General features: G+C 56.2%; 2 protein-coding genes across 2 annotated transcripts in view; one reads left to right on the top strand and one right to left on the bottom strand.

Moving 5' to 3' along the window:
• Positions 1-1,508: 1,508 nt before the first annotated feature.
• VOLCADRAFT_93843 (uncharacterized protein) lies at positions 1,509-14,301 on the bottom strand (the record flags this gene model as incomplete). The annotated part of the gene is made up of 21 exons (XM_002953132.1): positions 1,509-1,580; positions 2,492-2,586; positions 2,729-2,887; positions 2,947-2,964; positions 3,345-3,359; positions 3,614-4,109; positions 5,279-5,485; positions 6,182-6,538; positions 7,157-7,258; positions 7,454-7,590; positions 7,885-7,925; positions 8,428-8,624; positions 8,792-9,164; positions 9,396-10,358; positions 10,736-10,889; positions 11,674-11,744; positions 12,158-12,195; positions 12,254-12,506; positions 12,856-13,009; positions 13,423-13,549; positions 13,900-14,301. 21 exons carry the CDS (start codon positions 14,299-14,301, stop codon positions 1,509-1,511), a joined length of 4,431 nt encoding a protein of 1,476 aa, XP_002953178.1.
• A 1,399-nt stretch (positions 14,302-15,700) lies between these two features.
• VOLCADRAFT_93844 (uncharacterized protein) overlaps positions 15,701-20,244 on the top strand; it is a gene marked incomplete at both ends in the record, with an annotated part of 6,362 nt that continues 1,818 nt past the window's right edge. Inside the window, 8 exons of the mRNA XM_002953060.1 lie at positions 15,701-15,791; positions 16,021-16,166; positions 16,922-17,060; positions 17,492-17,577; positions 17,786-17,901; positions 18,394-18,473; positions 18,834-18,943; positions 19,919-19,920. Of these exons, the coding sequence (XP_002953106.1) occupies positions 15,701-15,791; positions 16,021-16,166; positions 16,922-17,060; positions 17,492-17,577; positions 17,786-17,901; positions 18,394-18,473; positions 18,834-18,943; positions 19,919-19,920 (770 nt within the window). The remainder of the gene's footprint in view (positions 15,792-16,020; positions 16,167-16,921; positions 17,061-17,491; positions 17,578-17,785; positions 17,902-18,393; positions 18,474-18,833; positions 18,944-19,918; positions 19,921-20,244) is intronic.

A 20,244-nucleotide genomic window follows, 5' to 3' on the forward strand; every position in this document is an offset into this window, starting at 1 on the left:
AACGTTTAGGCGATGTGAAGACACCACCCGGCTCACAGGGCACCTCCACTAAAGGTCCAAAAGTCCCGAGCCGCTTTAGGTGGTTAAGCAGCTGGTTAATGTGCGACAATGTCTTCATTTCCATCCACTGCGTCCAGAATTCTGCGGCCTGCCACTCATACCACCGCGGGTTTGCTTTGTTTGTTTAATGCACATCACCCAAGGATAACCCAACTCGCACCCGGGTCTCTGCAGGCTGAGGACAGTGATTTTTTTTCATTTAGGGCGGGTCTCAATTTATTCCGACCTAAGTTACAAAGTTGCTAGGGTCGCCGTAATTTATTCCGGAAGTGTGGGGCGCTGGGGGGGGCTGCGCCCCCCCCAGACCCCCCCGATAAGTTACAACTCCCCCCAGAGACCAAGACCGCTGGCAGCAACACCATTGCCGATGCATTACCGACAACAGCACCGCCGTTCCAAACGCCTTTATCAGGAAAATTTTCAGGCTTATCTTGTTGTTTTGGTGTTTGTTCGACGTTCGAGTCGTTGCCTATTGCGTGTTTGGCTATGTGAGGACCGGTCATACATTCTGCTATGCCGCGTTGACTCACGGGCTTGACCTTCTTACGGCCCCTCATATCTATTCTATGATCGATAATACTAAGTTCTGCACACTACGGAGCAATCTGGCAGCAATGGACGTTTTTAACTGGAGGAATGAAAATGTACGGATCGGCCTCAATTCATTCCGTTTTTCCGAAGGCCAAAATGGCCTCTTTATTCCTTTTAAGTAATATATTACTTAAAAAAACACTGGTTGAGGAACGGGTTGAAGCCCTGTTGCCATTTCTCTCCATAACTTGCATGCAGAAGGGACACCCTATTGCATAAAACGGGGGGTAACCCCCCCTTAAGCGTAACCCAGGGGGTAGGGGTAGGGGTTACCCATGTGGCTATGTACGAATGGAGCTGGGTAACCTAACCCCGGGGTAGGGGTAACCCCTTACCGAGGGGTAACAAAGGGGTCGGGGTAATACACTACTGATGGGTAACAGACAGGGTAACCCATGTTTACATTCACCTGCGCCTGTCTTGCCTGTCTGCACACGCAAACAGACATGTCTTCACCAATCACTTGTGAATGCCCAATCATCAACATTGCCGCACCAAAACATGTACATCATTGTACAATCTTGAATGCTTAGGTAAGGCTGGCTGTTATACCACAGCTCCAGAAAAATACCGATCGGCGGATGCAGATCCCGTGGTTTGCCCAGGGTCCCCCACTGGCCATCATGACATCTGATAACATCTGTATACATGTATACACCATATTGCTGCAGTCGCTCACCTAGCGAAGATCACTAATGTTCGTAGCAAATCTAACGGGTTGGGGCCCCATCGACAGTATCCTAGTACGGCAGGTCCGTAGTAGAGATTCATCCGGCAGTAACAGTGACGGTGGCGATGGTGGCGGCGTGCTGCTTTACAGCCTGATGACATTCGTTATTCGCAACGGCCTTCCTGCACTACATCAGGGCGCCTGGATGTACATGGCCTATGTGAACAATCTTGTACGGCCCAGCTGGGGACTGCCCGGGCTGTTGGTGTCCGCAGGTACGGCACACACTGGACGTGCGCGCGTGTGTGTGAGGAGTGGGGTCGCTATCTCGTCTTCGCATCATGGACTTTCCTCGTCTCGGCAGTTGTTCCTCGCGGCTCAGATTTTATGAGAGGGTAGTTCTCTATGCAACAAGCTGCTTACACGTCGTCGTCCTCCATAAACGCTTGCCGCCGCAGGTACGGCACTTCGCACGGTGCTGGGCTGCCTGAGTAGGGGCTCGCGGCGGGGTGGCGGCTCTGGACGAGTTGCGCTGCCTTGACATGGCGGAGCCCTTCGTTCAGGAGTTCCTGGCCAGAAGGGGCGCCATGGCCTTATGAGCGGCCGGCCCCAACGCCGCCTTTCAGGTCCGGACCGCTTCCGCACGTTTCCACAGCTCCCTGACATGCGGCTCCGGCACGGGCTTCACGGCATCACCAAGCTTCTCCTGTCATCCAACAACTAGTATGTCACATTTGATGTACATTTGCTGCCGCCGTACATACTCCTCGGTTTTCCTTAATGGAGTAAGGAACCGCAATAGAACATACGGAAATTGATATCGGATTTCTCCCCAGGGCCCTACCTCACCCACCTCTACCCCTACCCCCATCTCACTCCCACACCCACCTCATCTCATCCGGTCTCCTACACCACCTCGTAACCCGTCATCCCCGTACAACCTTCTCATTGAACCATTCAGCCGTCATCAGCCAGTCCCCGGGCTTCGCATCCGGTTCAGCAGGTATGGCTGTTTTACGGAATTCCGCTATTTCCATCCACAACAGCAGTCAATACACACACACACACACATCGGACCCGCCCTCCAGGGTGTACTGCTCTGTGTGCACATCCCGAAGGCCTTTACCCAGGCCCTCCGAAGGGCAGTGGCACCGCCTTGGCGGATCTCACCCCAGCCAAGCTGTGTGACAGCGCCTTCACTAAGGGCATGGTGCCCGGAGGCGCTTTGCTGTGGCTGCCGATGAGTGAGAGTGGGCATAGACCCCCTGGCCGTCGTGCAGGAGGGCAGTGGACGGCTGCACGGCAGCATGTACTAGTGGCCCCAGCATTGCGCATCGGGACAAGGGCCACACACAACGTCCCCAAGTGACACACCCACCCGCTACCACACATTAAGAGTCGACCCACCGCTGTATGTCGCATACCCAATCCAAAACATTAGGTTACATATCAGGAACACCCCAAGGGAACCCTTGCTAAAACCCTTGGAAAAATCGTTCCTAACTCCTGTGTCGCCCCATTCCATGCATCCCAAGCCCAAATATAGCGCCGACATGACAACGCCAGCTGGGGGCGCGCGCAAGACACAGGGAAGACGGCGAGGGCAGCCCACGAACTACACGGACCTGTTCGGCCGCGTTCCGCTGCCCGGTGACAAAGGGACACCAGGCGATTAACACGTTCTCTGAGGCACTCCCAGATCGGGGCACAGGACGACGTGCTGTCCCCCACCGCACCACAGCCTGCACACTCCGCTAGGGTCCCCCGATGCAGGCTGCAAAGAACCATGAGTCATCAGTACGCTGCACTTCGGGTCTCCCCAGCTCGCTCGTCATCAGAGCCCTCCGCTGATCCGCCGCCCGCACTCCTGGTGATGTTTGCCTTATATGTAAATTCCTCGAGGGCAACACGTATCCACTGTCATCAACACACCCCAGGGTTCAGCCACCACAGCCATCCCCAGGCACCGCAGCACACAAAGTGCACATGCCTGAAGAGTTACCCAGCGCCACCACGCACCTACCTTCCTCCCGCACACCTGGAATCGCGCGAAATCACTGCAAGGGTCAGGAGCGAACACATGCGCACGAACGTGCAGGCATACCGCACCAAGCTGTGACCTTCGCCACAAAAGAATTTTACCTTGTCCATAAAACCTGAACTCACTCCGGTGGAAGATAGCGAACGTCGACAAGAGTAACGACTTGTCAAACAATAACCAGTACACGGCCTGTCTTGGCTCTCATCAGCAGGTAAGCTGTAGCTACTACAATAATTGCCTGCCCTGCGCACGCTCCAAGCGCAGCTGCTTCAGCTCCTCCTGCGCCTGCCTGCTGAACGTTCGCTCCAACTCCGCCGCTGCGTCCAACTCGTCGCAGTGCTTGGCTGCGAACGTGGACAGCGCATTGACCAGGGCGTCGACGCCATTGAAGTCGACGCCCGCGATGAGAGCATCGTCCCTGATGGCTGCTGCGCTGTCCGCCGCTCTGCAGTGTACCGCGTAGTTGCTGTCCGTGTTGAGCTGGTCCAGGAGGTCAGACTGGCTCCAGAAGCCATACGCCATCCCGTTCGCATTGCAAAATGCTCGGGCTGCCTCCTCGATGCGGTTGAAGATGGCAGGAGTCTGGCCAAACTTGGCATAAAGTTTGATTACCCCCTGGAAGCTGTAGATCTTGTTTACCGCCTCCTCCATATATGCATCCGGCACCGCGCCAGCCAGCGCCTTGCACAGGGCTGCCAGCAGACGGCTACCAGCCTTGGCACGCAGGTTCTGCACATGGTCCATGACCTGTAGCATAACACAACAAAAGGCACCAAGTGAAGAGCTTGCCAGCGGCGTAGAGGGCTTTAGAGCTGCAGTTCTACCTTGCGGCTCCGCAGTTCAAGGTCCAAGTCGCTAGACACCCGAAGGTCTGGCTGTGAAGAGAAGTACTTCTCTTCACAGCCATATTTGGATGGAGTCAGTCCCTATCTATTATACTACTAGGACACGATCTATAGGCGATAAAAGATTTACAGTTAGACGACCGCCACGCAGCATCCCAAGTGACGTAACCGACCAAAAAGCGAGGGATGCTACAGCACTGATTATTATACCGACGACGCACCGTAGAAACGTAAGGCGGCCACAGGAGCAGCACTATCTACCCTAGATCATTATCACACCTTTGTGAATAATGCCGTGGTGTGCTAAACTGTTCATCACTGCAACGACAGCGCAAAAAAATGTACACATCACGGCTCGAAATGAAACAACCCGCAAAAACGGCAAAAACACCATTAATTACTGGCGGCCGCCAGCAAGTGCGGGCACTGGTAACCATCAGCAAGTGCGGGCACTGACACTTTGTGTCAGCACGACCACCCAGCAGCGGGTGTCGCGACGGAATCGCGATTGTTACCGCCCCAATCAAAGAGGAGGGCAGGAACTAGCGTTAGATGGCGGAGGGATCCTGACGCTGTCTGGTAGGTCAATTAGGTGCACTGGGGTATTTCACTGTAAAGGTGGGGCGGGCGGGAGGCAAGGAGGCTCACCTCAACAACCAGTTAGAGGGCGCTAGCTGTCCGCGCACTAGATGGCTCTAGAGGTCATGCAAACAAATGATGGTGCGACCGCCAATCCAAGCCGCCGGCCTCACCATTACGCTCCCCAGCCGCCGTATTCCTACCCTCCGAACGAACAAAGCAAACCCCGCGCGACGAATGTAAGCCTCCTCGCATTGTCGAGCCATTTCGAATATGTTCACTCGCTCATAGCACTAACCTCAAGCTCTCAACCTCATTGAGCAGTTTACGTGTTTACACACTGCGACCTGTTTTATCGCGATATGACAAAATGCCCGGACGACATCCTAACATTTACCCAGCAGCCAATTTGCGAAGTCTAGCAGTAATCTCCTCGATGTCGTGCAGTTGGTCCTTTAAATCTTGGATTCGCAGCTTCGTGCCCAGACCCACTTGACGAAGCTGCAGGTTCTGCCGCCCAGCCTTGTCGTCCATGCCGCTGCCAACGCCATTGCCGCCAACGCCGCCAGCAGCTGTAAAGGCGCCCTTGGATGCCTTCCCCTGCCCCCAGAGCCCCACGCCTGACGACGGCGGCGATGAAGTCGAGGACGGTGGGAAGGCTGCCGAGTCCAATTTGGTGCGGAGCTCATTTACAGATGACTGCATCAACGGTGGCGGGTATTATATTTTCAGGTACATATGCGTGACGGCAGCACAGGGAAAAACGCGACGAAGGGGAGGGAGCGAAAAAAAAATCGCCTTTGAGATTATCGCCTTTGCATCATATTAGGGAAAGAGGAAAGAAGCTAAGAGAGGTGGAGAGATTGAAATAAAATGCGAATAGAAGTGCAATAAGAGCTGGAGTAGGTCATGGCTGGGTTGTATTCTGGGGTCAGGGTACTGCGGTCTGACGGGGGTTTTGGAAGGGGCGGGGGGTATCTAGGTGCAGCTCATGCGATGAAGAGTGTGGGGACGGGCATGCGACAGGGTGCGACAGGGTGCGTGTATTGGAATGAGAAGGGGTTAGGACAGGAGAGAAATAAGGCGCGAGCTTCACCCTAACATTCCACCCATAAACAACAGCAACAACAGCAGCAGCAGCAACAGCAACAGCAACAACAGCTGCCTTATCCACTCCGCGGATAAACCCCAGTGCGAAAACCCCATCCATCATCCATCGACTAATCGGAAAAAGGTAGGTTCGTAAACGGTAGGTAGGCCCTAAGTATATCACGCACTTATTTACTCAGACCCTGCTCTAGGGCATCCCCCCATACACATCTTACAAACCTTCATATTCGAATCTAGTTCGCGTGCCTTTCCGTAGCCGTCAACCCCGCAACCCGACAGATTTACCTGCAGCATCTCCAGACCACGGCTATTCGACTGTAGCATCAGCTTCGCCCCTGGGCCTCCCTTCACCAACATCGCATTCAGCCCATTCAGTAACCGGCCGAGCCCGCGACTTATCGTGGCCACCCAAATATCGTTTATGGTCGTTCCCGTGTCATACAGTGCGCCAGTGAGCAGCTGATATACCACTCCAAGCGCATCCAGCCTGGTGCGTGTGCCAGTGAGCAGCAGCTGGAAGGCATTCTGACCGGCATCCCTCAGGTTCTTGGAAGTCATCTTCATGGCGTCTAGTGCGGCTGAGCTAAGAGGGCCGAGGAGGGCCGGGGCTGGTGACCCATTCCGCAACGAGAGCCCCTCCAACTGCATGGATTAGCCAATGACGAAGAGGGGAAATGGCGAGAAAAACACAGTAATGAGATAGATAGCGACTTCCGTAAAGGTGGGTTCAGTGGCAGACGGAAGCGAGAGAGAGCGTGGGGATGGGGCAGCTGGCAGGCTGTGCGAGTGTGTGACCCGGAAGCGGGGGGAGGGCTCATTTTTGGCTCATTCCATCACCTCCAATGGAACCAGGTCCTCCAGTAATATTTGGGTGCAGAGAGGGACGGGGCGGGCACTCATGTCCCAGTGGAAAAGTAGGAGGTAAGGTGACAGGCGAGGCAGAAGTATATCCCAGGTATAAACGGCGTTGGTGTGGATAACAAGTTTGTTGAAGCCATATTGCGGCCGAAACCCTCATGTGCCCACATGTGCTATTTTTTCCACGGGGACGAAGTGCGACTTTCTTTTTTGGGAAAGAAAATCGCAAAAGAATCGCTAACAAACTCGAAACCCTCCCTCCCATGTGAAGTCCTTCCACATCAGCATTAAGATCAGCTTCGTCACTTCCCCGCACACCCCACACCCCACCCCACCCCACCCCACCCCCCACCACCCCACCCCACCCCACCCCACCCCCAACCACCACGCCGTCGTCCCCACCTGCTTCGAAGCCATCTTTGTGGCCGATTGTAACGCCTTCATAGCCGTCTCCACTCGATCCGCACCCTCGTTGAGACGGCTGGCCATGACCTCGGCGGCGACCTACACACACGGGGGATATTGAGAGGGAAAGGGGGCGGATTCACGCGGGACGGGATCATGCAGGGAAATGGGGGGAGTATGATAGCAAAAGAATGCGGGACGCGGGGGGGGTTTAGGGGGGAAAATCCAGGGTAGGTGGTGGTGGGGTAAGCTGGAGGAAGGGGAAGTGGTAAGGAACTGCCCTCCATGTCCCACCTGCATCGCCTCCAAGAACGCCGGCACCTGAACGCCGGCTACTGGTCCTTGCTGCAACCCGGGGAGGTGACCCGCAGAAAAGCCGCGCAGAGCAGTGCCAGGGGGCAGCTGGGCCCGGCCGCCCATCTCCGTGGCCGCTGCTTACACCACCGCCCAACAAAACGCAGAACGGAGGAGAGACAGCAACTCAAATTTTCAATTTTAGATCGGTAAGTTTAGATCCATAATATTAAACTGAAAATGTAATCAATAGCTATTTTAACCGCCAGATAGAGTGGCATAGCATTACGTAAAGTAACAACCGACAGGGTTTTGGCGAGCACTTTCAAACGGGATATCGGAGCCTGGGCCACCTGGGTCAATCCACTCTTTTCAAAAAGGTATACATCACAGTTACACTATCAGCAGTTAGGTATGAGCCGAATGCGTACCTCCTGTCATCCTGTCGAGGGCCTTACCAATGTCGTCCCACCTGGAAAAGGACGGAGATGGAGATGGTGGAGGCAGCGTCAACGATTAACCCGGGCAGGGCAGGGCAGGGCAGAACAATATAAATAGGGATAAGGGATAACATGTATATGTTATGTAGAAACGGTAGACACGCACCGGGGGCACGAGAAAAGGAGGAGGTTAGAAAGATTTGAGGGAGCTCGTTGGCGGGGTTTGCTGGTCGGTTGGTTAGTTGGTTGGTTGGTTGGTTGGTTAATTGGATCATGGGAAAGTCCATTTGATGGTCCCCTCCATGAGCTGTACTTGTTCTCCATGAGCTGACGGGTTCCGTTTTGTAGTCTGTTTTGTGCCTGGCGGCGTCACGGCGGGCTTGGACGGGTCACGACGAGCTGGGAAGAATAGCAAAGGTCATCGCTCCTTGCAAAGAAGATCTCCTTCGTCACTTTCTCTCCCATACCGCCATGCAGCCATACCGCCATACAGCCATGCAGCCATGTACGCACGCCGCACACCAGGGCACGCACCTGAACCCGTTCTGCAGTGCGCCGCTCTGCGCCATGGTACCCAGCAGCGGCGGGTCACCGTCCAGCAGGGTTCGGAGCACCGACTGGGCCATGGAGCGAACTGAGGCCGCCGGGGGATCAGAGGGGGGGTAGGTGGCCGAGGACTGCGAGCCATCGACTGCGGGCGGCGGCACCGTGGTGTTGGACAACGAATAAAGCTGCGGGGATGGGCGAACGGGGGGGGGCCAGGGGCGGGCAGGGCCAAGGCCGGGTAGGTGGATGACATGGAACTCGAATCAGCGCCAGCAGCAGCATATGCTTTTGTGGTTCCATGTCAACACTCCAACCTGCTACCTGTTATCTTGTGCCGTAGTATCGTACTCACCACATCCGACAGAGACGATAAAAAGTTCGACACCAGCCCATCCGAGTCGTTAAGAGCCGTGTTGCCCAACCGCCACATTGACCGCATGGCGGCGCGGTTGGCGGCGGCGGCGGTTGCATTGACTGCAGCGTCTGCCGCGGGGCCCAGCGTGCCATTGCTGCCGCCGCTACCGGTGGTATTGAGTCGGCTTGATGCCGTACGTGGTGTTGACGTGGCGTTGAGCTCTGCCAGGCGGTTTAGCAAGCGTTGGACGAGCGTAACATCCTCATCATCCAGGGCTGCTCTGGCGGCGGAGTCGGTGGTAGAGTTGGTACCGTCGGCGTCGTCGTCGGCTGGTACAGTGGTGTTGGCGGCAGAGCTATGAATATCCACCCTGTTTGTATTGTACACGGGAGGATGGAGGATGGGAGGAAGGATGGGAGGGAGGATGGGAGGAAGGGATGCGGGGTTAAGAATACGCAGCACCTTGGTGGCGGTCGGTAGAGGCGGTTGCTAGCCAAGGGAGGGAGTCAGCAACAAACGGTGAACAAACGGAAGACTGAGCTATCGAACAGAGGGACCAAGCAAACCAACAAAAGGCAATAACCAGCTTCCAATATCTTACCTGTTGATGCGTTTCAGCAGCTGCTCCAACAAGCCATTGCTGCCGCCGCGCATCGGACCGGTGGCGCCACCATTATTCGGCACGGCCGCCATAATCATCGCCGCGTCGCCGGTGCCAGTAGACGGAGCAGCGGCGGCAGTGCTACCTTCTGGCGTCATGATGACTGTCGTAACGCCGTCCGAGGCGTTTGTGGCGGCGGCGTTTGTGGCGGCGGCGTTTGTGGCGGCGGCGTTTGTGGTGGCGCCGCTTGTGGCGGCGGCGTTTGTGGCAGCGCCGCCTGTGGCGGCGGCGTTTGTGGCGGCGGCGTTTGTGGCGGCGGCGTTTGTGGCGGCGCCGTTTGTGGCGGCGCCGTTTATGGCGGCGCCGTTTGTGGCGGCGCCGTTTGTGGCGGCGCCGTTTGTGGCGGCGCCGTTTGTGGCGGCGCCGTTTGTGGCGGCGCCGTTTGTGGCGGCGCCGTTTGTGGCGGCGGCGTTTGTGGCGGCGGCGCCTGTGGCGGCGGCGTTTGTGGCGGCGGCGTTTGTGGCGGCGGCGTTTGTGGCGGCGGCGTTTGTGGCGGCGGCGCCTGCGGCGGCGGCGTTTGTGGCGGCGGCGCCTGCGGCGGCGGCGTTTGTGGCGGCGGCGTTTGTGGCGGCGGCGTTTGTGGCGGCGGCGTTTGTGGCGGCGGGGTTTGTGGCGGCGGGGTTTGTGGCGGCGGGGTTTGTGGCGGCGGGGTTTGTGGCGCTGTTTGTGGCGGCGATGCTGCCGTTGAGGACGGTTTCGGGGACGATGGCGGCTCGGAGCTCACTGCTGCTGCCACCGGGAGCTGCAGCGTGGGCGGCTGCTCCGTTCTGCTGCTGCTGCTGGTAGTTTGCCTGCTGTACCGCCGCCGCCGCCGCCGGGCCCCCTGCCTCACTCGTCTTGCTCCCGTTCACGGCGTTAGCGGGGCACAGCACCAGGGTCCACTTGGTCAGCTGGATGGTACGGCTGGGCGGTACGGCAGCCGAGGGGAGGAGAAAGGGGGGGATGTGAGGGAATGAGGAGCAGAGGTACGACCCCACAGCAGCAGGTTATGCAACGAGGATTGTACATCCCTCCTTACAGGTCTCGGTCACCAAGGACCACCTACTATCTATATATATCTTGGGCAGAAAGAGAAATATTTGGTCATAATTAGCATATCTGGATCTGGGCTGGTTGTCACGAAGCGTATCTTGACCTGGTGAATAAACCAATAAGAAGCACCCCGTAACGTTAAGGAACCCGGTGATAATAATGAACCTCGTCCCCCTAGTGGGTTGCGGTAGTTGCGCTAAGCGGTTATGGTGGTTGTGACGGTTGGTTGCTCTGTTCCCTGTCCTTACTTGGCCCTGCCTGGCCCCAGGTCCGCCACCCTCAGCGACCAGGACCCGGCGGCGGAGGGCAGCGAAGCGAAGGCCGCCGACATGGACTCGGCTGATCGCCAAGTGCCCGTGAAGGGGGCGGAGGAGGCGTCCGAGGGGAAGGGGGCGGCGGAGCCTGGGGGGAAGAGGGCGCAGAGGATGCACGAGGATCCGCGGTTCCGTGACATCAATATGTGTTTGGTTTTCATAATCGGGGGAAGAAAAAAGAAAAAGAGGAGAGAGAGAGAGAAAGGGAAAGGGTTGCAAACTGGTACGGGGCAGAGGCGAACAGTGGATCAGCGGGCAGCACATTCACTCGTACGCGAGAGGGCAGGGCGGGTCTTCAGGAAGTCGAGGAGGAGAAGAATTATACGGGACAAGTTGCAAGAGTGCATTGCAAGTGAACATTACCTCGCTGCTTTTAGAGGCAACCCCAGAACAGCAAAGTCACTTGCCAAGCCTAAGCTTTGATCCATGTGGTGCAAGCATATGCTCACAAACACGTGCACACGTCAACCCACGTGTGTCGGTTGCACACATATGATGTGTGGGACAGGGGGGTATATCTTCACCCGTGGCAGTTACCCTGCGAAATCCTGCCTTCCCCGGTATTTCGGGGCACCCTCATCCAGTCACCCTAGCCAACTTCTCAGTGGATCACTCAGGTTCAGCACCCACCACCGGCATCCAACGCCGGATCAACGGCGGCTCAACTCCATTCCTGGTCAGCTCGCAGGTCTACTTTATCCAGGTCACCACTGTCCGTCGACTAGGGGCACTTTTACGTTCCACCGTCGGAAGGATTTTCGACCCTGACAGGTCTCGATCCCGGAACCTCCGGGGGCATTGGTGTGTGCTGTACATAAATACATACAGGGACACATACACAATCATATATATATACATGCACACACTCGTACCGTCATCTGTGAAGCCGGTTCCCACCAGGTTGGCACCCGAAGACCCCGACCGTACGTCCTTGAGTACGGCACTGACCAGAGGAGGGGAAGCTGAAGAGCCGACGAGCGGCGAACCCACCAAGGAAATCTGCATGTACGGCACACGAATTTTCGGTTATACTGCATATGCGGCGGCATTTGTGGATACGGACCTACGGTGGGGCCACACACGGGAAGGGAAGAGAGGAAGGAGTAGTAGGACGCTATTATGTTCTCGGGGTGACCATCTTGTGTCTTTCTGGATCACTGCGTTGGGTTGGATCACCATCTTCCAATTTTTCAGTTTGTTGCCTAAAAAAGCCATATATGTGTGGGAAACGCTGTGCGCTCAAACAATAAATAATATTCGCATAATGGCACACATTTTTTTTATTGAACCTAAAAAAATGCACCACCTTTGTAAATATGCACTTATCACGAAGACACACGAACATTAGGACCACACCTTGAGTGCGCCGATTCGGCTATGGTCCAAGTGAACGCCTGTGACAGATACCGAGCCGAGCGGAAAGGTGTCGGGAACCACCGCGAATGACGCCACCTGCGGCCCCGCGGATGTTGGTACCACCGTTGAGTTTATCGACGTGTACGACTGACAGCTTGAAATGGCCGGCGCTGTCAGCGCTCCCGCCGCCGCGGCGGCTTCGGCGGCTGCTCCGTTCTGCTGCTGCTGGTAATTTGCCTGCTGTACCGCCGCCGCCGCCGCCGGGCCCCCTGCCTCACTCGTCTTGCTCCCGTTCACGGCGTTAGCGGGGCACAGCACCAGGGTCCACTTGGTCAGCTGGATGGTACGGCTGGGTGGTACGGCAGCCGAGGGGAGGAGAAAGGGGGGGATGTGAGGGAATGAGGAGCAGGAGAAAAGCAAGTCGAGCAAGGACAGAGCGGCATGAGATTGGTATAATAGACATAATGCCACGAGTTCGAACTCTAGGTCGGGCGGAGGGGATTGCATCGAGCGGTGTTCCTGCGGATCGGCCTGTTTGCCCTAGGGTAGGGTAGAGCCGGACAAGAACTTGCACGGGTGGACAGAAAACATGAACGAACAAGAATAGAAACTTGCTATTGCAAGGGTCCATCTCCGTAGCCGCAAGGGTCCACCTCTAAATGGTAAAGGATGCCTTAATTTTTTTTCCCTGTCCTTACTTGGCCCTGCCCTGCCCCAGGTCCGCCACCCTCAGCGACCAGGACCCGGCGGCGGAGGGCAGCGAAGCGAAGGCCGCCGACATGGACTCGGCTGATCGCCAAGTGCCCGTGAAGGGGGCGGAGGAGGCGTCCGAGGGGAAGGGGGCGGCGGAGCCTGGGGGGAAGAGGGTTGCGAGCAGGGGCAGAATCCAAATCATGTGGGTGGGTGGGGGGACAGGTTGTGCATGTGTGCGTGCATGTGGGACGGGGTGTGCGTGTGAAGGGGTGGAGTGTGAGGAAACGGGGCTGAAGAGATAGAGAGGGGGTAGGAGGGGATAGGAGGGATGGATTTTTAACTTGTCCATCCCATGTGTCCTAACATAAACACGAGGACATGTACGTGTGTATGTATGTCCTTACACGTGTATACTCACAGAAAAATGTACACGTTCCGTTCAGGCACAATGCAATACACGATGCACACACACACGCACCAAAACACCCTCAGTTGCACACATATATACATACAGGGACACATACATTCATACAGAGAGACAATCATATATACATACATGCACACACTCGTACCGTCATCTGTGAAGCCGGTTCCCACCAGGTTGGCACCCGAAGACCCCGACCGTACGTCCTTGAGTACGGCACTGACCAGAGGAGGGGAAGCTGGAGAGGCAACGAGCGGCAAAGCCACCAAGGAAATCTGCATGTACGGCACGTAAATACGTTTTGAGGTACGGAAAGGGAATGACGTACATGCTGTACAAACTGAGGTACCATTCAGCGCGATTGTCTTGAGCATCGGGTCGTGTGGTGCCCCGCGGTGAGCCGCCCTGTCCTGTCCATCACCTGACGGCGATTGCTGATTGCTCACACAGCACATGCTGCACGTGTGTGTCACGGCGTCCGCAATTTGTTTTCTATCAATGAACACGCATAATCCAGTGCAATACCAGATTCATAAACACAATATAAGTTCAACACGCAGTTCAACACGGAAAACCACGAAATTAGCCACGAATTCGGAAGAGTCGCCTTTTCCACCACACACACCTTCAGCGCCCCCACTCGACTATGCTCCAGGGAGATGTCCGCTACGGCAACCGAGCCGACCGGGAAGGTATCCGGAACGACAAGGGTGGACACCACCGGCGCCGTCGCTGACGACGGCACTACCGTTGAATCAAGCTTGCAGTACGACAGGCAGCTCGCGGGCGCCGGTGCCGTCGGGATACCCGCCGCGGCGGCAGCGGGAGCGGCGGCTGTGGCGAAGTTAACGGCCGTGGGGACGGCGCCGACAGCTGAGGGATTGGCTGCCGCCGCTGCTGCCGCGTCTGGGGCCACAACCCCCGCCTGGCTGGATGCGGTCTCGACTTGGTGCGGCATTTGTTGCGTCCGTACGGCGCCCACCATGGCCATCATCAGTATCGTACATAGGATGGTCCGAGCTTTCATTTATTACTAATGTCCCGGGGGGCGATGCGGAGGACGAGGAGGTGGAGGTGGAGGTGGAGGTCCCCGAAGCGGTGGATGGGGGAGGGAACGCAGAGGAGGCCTTCCGCCGTGCACAGTCGGCTATACTGAAGGCCGTCGGAAGGCCTTGTGCCAGGTTAGGTGGAGGCGATAAGCGGGGGCTGCCCCCGCGCGACCACAGCCACTGAGGGGATTGCGAACTTGAAACCCCTTAACCTGTGTGTCCGAAAGCTGATTCCCTTGGGGTGAAAGTTACGTTTCACGGCTAATTGTACCGCGTTACGTGGCGGCTAGCGAGATGGCTGCTCATGGATGGACTGGATTGGTGGCGTGTTGAAGATGAAGATGAAGAGATCGGGGCGCTGCGGGCTGCGACAGCTGTTGCTAGAAGAAGAGGGGGTATGGCACTGCTATCCCCGGGAGGTCTCTTAGGGTTCTGAGTTGGAGCTCGGGCGTCAGTCGAGAGCTGATAGTTTATAGTAGCTGCTTAAACAGTGAAACGCAGGAGGAGGGGGGATTTGAGCGGTAAGGATGGTAAGGATGGATAGCTTGTAATGTGGTGTAGTGTGTCTGTCTGTTTCAGTGTTATGCGCCTGGATCTGTGTTTTTGGAGAAGGGATCGCGGCAAAGCTACAGACCGCCCCGCTCCGGTTAGATCACGGGGGTGGTTGGAATCGCTAGGTGTGTGCTCCTTGCGCTGAAAGCCGAGATCGAGAAAGAGGGTTTGGTTTTGCTAAGCGGGTTAGGCGGGGATTAGTACTCGCAAAGCTGCGGCAGTAGGCTGAGGGGCGAGCGCGAGAGATAGGTAAATGAAAGGCGCCCTTCGGCTATCGCGCGACCCTTGGTTCGTGATTTGCTTTGTTTTCACGATTTGAACACCGCATGTCGCCAGTCTGCGCATTCCGTGCGATTTGACAGATGTCCAGGAAATATGTTACGTCTAAGGTTAGGCCGTAGGACTAAGGTTTTGGCCAACCTGGTGCAAGCCTTTGTAACGGACGAACCCGTTGCGACAACAGACACACGTATTGGTATACCAGTTGTATTGGTACAGCGCGAAAGGCTTTATGTCAGGGTGTGAGGGTGAAAGGGTGTGAGGGTGAAAGAAACGTGTTAGGGTCTAAGGCCAGGCTCTTAGCAGCTGGGCTGCTTGAAACAAACATAAAAAGTTGCGGGTACACGTCGGCAGCATGGGATGTCCCCTAAAAACATCCTGAAGCAATTTATCTGTCGTGTATAGTGGCGCTGCGATCCCAAGATCAGGAAAAGTTCGACGAAATCACAAAGCAGGTGGTCTCGGAACTGCAATCCTGTCTCCATGGCACTATTCGTTGCCGCGATACCTGAAATCCAATATTTAACGTGAGCTACAAAAGCTTATATGGAACTGGTGCTGCACGAAACGGTGTACTTGGCGGTCGCATTAGATGGCAACGATGAGACAGCTACGGGGCACCCTGGCCCAGCAGGCGGTGAGTCCATGTTACAAAGATTTTACATAAAACAACCATAGAACTAAGAGCTGGAATTTGGTCCTTTACGTACCATCGTCAGGAGCAGCCATGCAGTGTCCCACGAACTGAAGGTGCAGCGACGCCTGATACCCCGCCCGGCTCCGTTATCAGGTTCACTATCCAACAAGCTTTGTGACACCGGCCCGCTGCTGCAAGTCCTGCCGGCGTTCGCCCCTCGCCTGCTCAGCAACGGCAGAGGCCTTGCGCTCATCGGATGTCACGACCAGCAGCGTCACCCCAAGCCTCAAGCTCTTTTACCGCACAGGCTGGGACCGCGCTGTGGTCCACGGGTCCTTGTGCGGCTCCCCTTGGCGCGATTTCCCACTCAGCAAGGTGCGACCCGACCCAGCGACTCACCTGCTGCCCGTCATCTTCCTCCTACTCTCCCCCAACCCCCTTCTTAGGGTCCTGCCTCCTTCCCTTTCCCAATATGAACCAAAGCCCTTTTACCCAACCCCCTGGGGGAGTCAACGTCCTCCACAGCCTCTAAACCCCCTCTGGTCAACCAACGGAATGGCCATCACCAGGAAGCCACTTCCACCGCCCATTACGGAAACTCAATACGGCTTTCCTCTTTATCATTTTCATGACTTCCCGCACCCAGCCAGGCCGCCAGGTACTTACGTGCTATCGGCCGGCCTCGGCTCTTGACTGCGTGCCTCATGCCGACCTACCTTTGCTGTTTCTCGTCTCCTCAGCCCCAACTTCTCCCAACCCACATTCGGAACCATCAACGCCAGCTCCGCACACCAAGTCCCCAAGAATTCCCTAAGACTCTTCTCCTCTGACTTCATGTTTAGCACTCTTGACACTCTTTAGCACCCGAGATCCTGAGCTCATTCCTCCCACCCATACCCAACACACACTTGCACATGTACTTATCGTGGCTCAGTGCACTTGATTATACACACATGAAACATAATATATATATATATATTCTTTGTATTGTATATTGTATTATGTATTATATTATGATGCACACACTACACACACACTCGCACTGCACCCCACGCAGAGCCCAACGTCTCCCCGCGAACCCTTCCCACACCCCAAAACACACTGACACGCACATGTGCACATGGGCTCAGGCCGCTGAAGGTCCCGAGCGGTGGCTGGTGGCCGAGGTCCCCCTGGACGGCCCCCCTGGACCTCCCCCCGCGGGTAAGCCGCTGCTGGAGTTCGTGGTGGCGGATACGGCCAAGACCAACTGGGATAAGCCAGCCGCCGGTGCGTGTCTGTGTATGTATGTGTGTATATGTGTATGTATCTTGGGGGCAGGGAGAAGATTGAATTGTGTGAAAAAGGCGGGGGAACGGGAGGGAAAGAAGGGGATGTGTGTTGTGGGTTATCGTGTGGGTGTTAGGGGCAGTGGGGACATCGCTTTGGAGCCCACCAGCTCGGTGTTTTGGATGACCCATGGCTTCTTTTCGCCCCTGCAGTACCCCCCACCCCCATTGTCCTCATACCACCTATTGCCTTATTTGCTTCCATAACAGTAAGGATACGTGTGTGTTTGTCTGTTTGTCAGTCCCTCTTCACCTCCCACCCCTTTCGGTGGCTCTGTTGACATTTTTTATTCTCCATTTGGCTCCGAAACCCCTTCCACCCCCTTCCACGCCCTTCAAGTTCCTCCCTCCACCCCACCCGCCGCCGGACAGGTGGTAACTACTGCATCGACGTCCCCGGCGTGTACAGTCTGAGGGGTGGCAACCTCAGGAAAGTGGGGGGAAGACCTGTCCTTGTGGTGAGCGGGGGGAAAGGGTGCGGGGGGGAAGCCGGGAGGTGGGGGGGGACATCTGGCCGCCGCCCGTGTGGGTGATGCCCACATGAGCCTGTAGGCATGCATGTATGTAAGGTCATCTGTACGGCTGTAAGGAAGTAAGTGTTAGTTTACTCACCTATGTCTATTCCTCCTATGCGTGTGTATGTGTGTGTATGTATCCCCTGTGCAGGTTAGCGACCTGGACGGCACCATGGTGGGCGACGACTCCGCCACCGCCGCCTTCAAGAGCTGGTGGGAGGACGCCGGAGTGCTGCGGGGCGGGGTGCTGGTCTACAACACGGGGAGGTGGGTGGAGGGGGCGGGGGTTGGGGGCCTGGGGGTTGGGGTGGGGGTTAGGGGGGCTTGTTGTCATGTAAACGACAACACATTGGTATGTCACATACCACGTATGATGCGCAGATACGGCTAATGAAGCTATGTGCGTCCCTGTGTGTATATATGTATGTATGTACGTGTGTGTTTGTCGTTAGCAGCCCAGGCTTTCGGAACAGGCACACTCCAAAGCTGACCCAACGCCCAAACCCTGGTCCTGCAAGCCCGAGAACCCCTCAGGCTGACCTCTCTGTCTGTACGGGGGTCTTGTAACTCACCCTGCGTCTAGACTTTGTGTTTTTAACTTGGAATTTTGAATAATTGGAGGCGGAACTTACTATACCTATTGGTTGGCTGAATGGCTGACCGGCTGTATGGCATGCAAAAGGATGCATGGGGGATAGGATAGATGCTCGGATTGCCGTACTAACTGTTCTGTGCTGAATGTACGGAACTGCCGTACAGGTCTTTGGATTCCTTTTTGGAGTTGTTGCGCTCCAAATCATCAGTCATGGCGACACCTGATGCGCTTATCCTGGCAGTGGGTGAGGAGGGGTTGGGGCCTGTGTGTGTGTGTGTGTGTCCACGTGTGAAGCTGAATGCTGCATCTTCAGAATACTTTGGCCAGGGGTCCCGCGCAACTCCCAAAGAGTGGGGGTGACACCGAAGAGTGGGGGACATGAACGACCTGGAAATTTCCGGCCCCCCCCCTCTTCCGGAGATCCCTTCCCGCGGGTCCCGCCGCCTGCAGTGGCCGTCGGCAGGCGGTTTGCTTGCTTATGACTCTTCTCCCATACCCCCCGGCCCCCTCATCCCTTGGCATCAGCTTCACTCGCTCGTGGTTCGTCTTTTCCCCCCCTCTCCCTCCTCCTCCCACCCACCTTTCCGAACCGAAACCCGCACAGGCACGTGTGTGTACCTGCGCAACCCCGCCGGGGGTCCCCCGGACCAGCCCTCCGGTTGGAAGGAGGACCGAGATTGGTCAGCCACGTTGGACGAGCGATGGAACCTCAAGGTACGACAGTGTACGACAGTAGATGCTCTGACATGATGTGATGCCCTCCAGGGGGGCCGATCGGATACATTGAAGACAGATTCGTGCCGGATGTTTTTTGGAGGCAGGAATCTGTACATCTGTATGCATGTATGTGAGCAATTTAACGAACTGAATAAACATAGGGGGACGAATTGCTGATGGGATGTGGCCCACGAGCAACTCCTATTTTGCATGCACATCTTGTGTATAAGTCGGGTATTTAATTGGTGGGTTAATAAGCAAAAAATGGACCTAAAAGCTCCAATTGCTGTAAGGTTAAAGCACGTTGTTCTCTCTAGCATAAATTTAAGCAAGTAGTGAGGGCCTCCGGCTTTAAATCCAGTACCGGATTTGTAACGCGAGGGATGGTCCTTGAAGCTGGGGGTGAGGGTGAAATGTGTGTGTATGTCTGTATGTGTGTCTGTGCGTCTGTAAGTGTGTTTTGCTGGGCCCAGTGGGGGTTGCGCTCTACAGCAATGTATGGAGGCCCAGATCTGCAATCACATGGCAGGATTTGGAATTCTCTCAAGTCCTCACAAATCAAGTCGTCAAGGTTAAGTGCGGCATGGAAACGCGGGGCAATGCAGCGTGTCGGGGCGGCGGCGTCCAGTCCAACCCCCTAGTCGCTGGCGGCAATGCCGGGACCCCGGTGGGGTCGGTGTCGGGGGGTGGGGGGTGGGGGACTTGGAGGGTGGAGGGGTGGCGGGGTCGCAGCCGCCTCTCATTTCCCCTCCTCCCCCCCATCCGTCCGGCCCCTAACCAAACCCTGCCCACTCACCCGACCGTCTGTACGACGGCCCACTTGCAACACCACCTTAACACGTGCCTTGATTGCATCGCCCCCCCCCTCTCCTGTTGTGGATCTGTCCCCTCTCTTGCCCTGCACCTGGATCTGGAACCCTGGATCTGGATTTGGTCAGGCTGCGAGGGATGCTTGCTACCGGGCACTTGCAGAGGTGGGTGTGTTGGTCAGCTGAGTCGGTTAGTCGTTGATGTCAAGGTTGTGGGAATGGTGGTGGTGTGGGGGGAATAAGACGAACCACTGACGATTGAATCAGGCACCAGCGATAGACGGATACTCAGGCATTAGACACTGGTACTGCATCAGGAATAAGTTACTGACCAGTGATGACTTGGATCGTAGTCATGGCGGCGACGTGGCCACAGCTATGTTGCGAAACGAGTTACGTACTATAGCTGCCGAGTCCCAAGTCCAGAGAAGGAACTCCCATCCTCAATGTCGGACTGGTACTCGCTCGGTTTATCTCTTTAGCCTCTCC

The sequence above is a fragment of the Volvox carteri genome, assembly GCF_000143455.1.
Source record: "Volvox carteri f. nagariensis unplaced genomic scaffold VOLCAscaffold_34, whole genome shotgun sequence".
NCBI lineage: Eukaryota > Viridiplantae > Chlorophyta > Chlorophyceae > Chlamydomonadales > Volvocaceae > Volvox > Volvox carteri.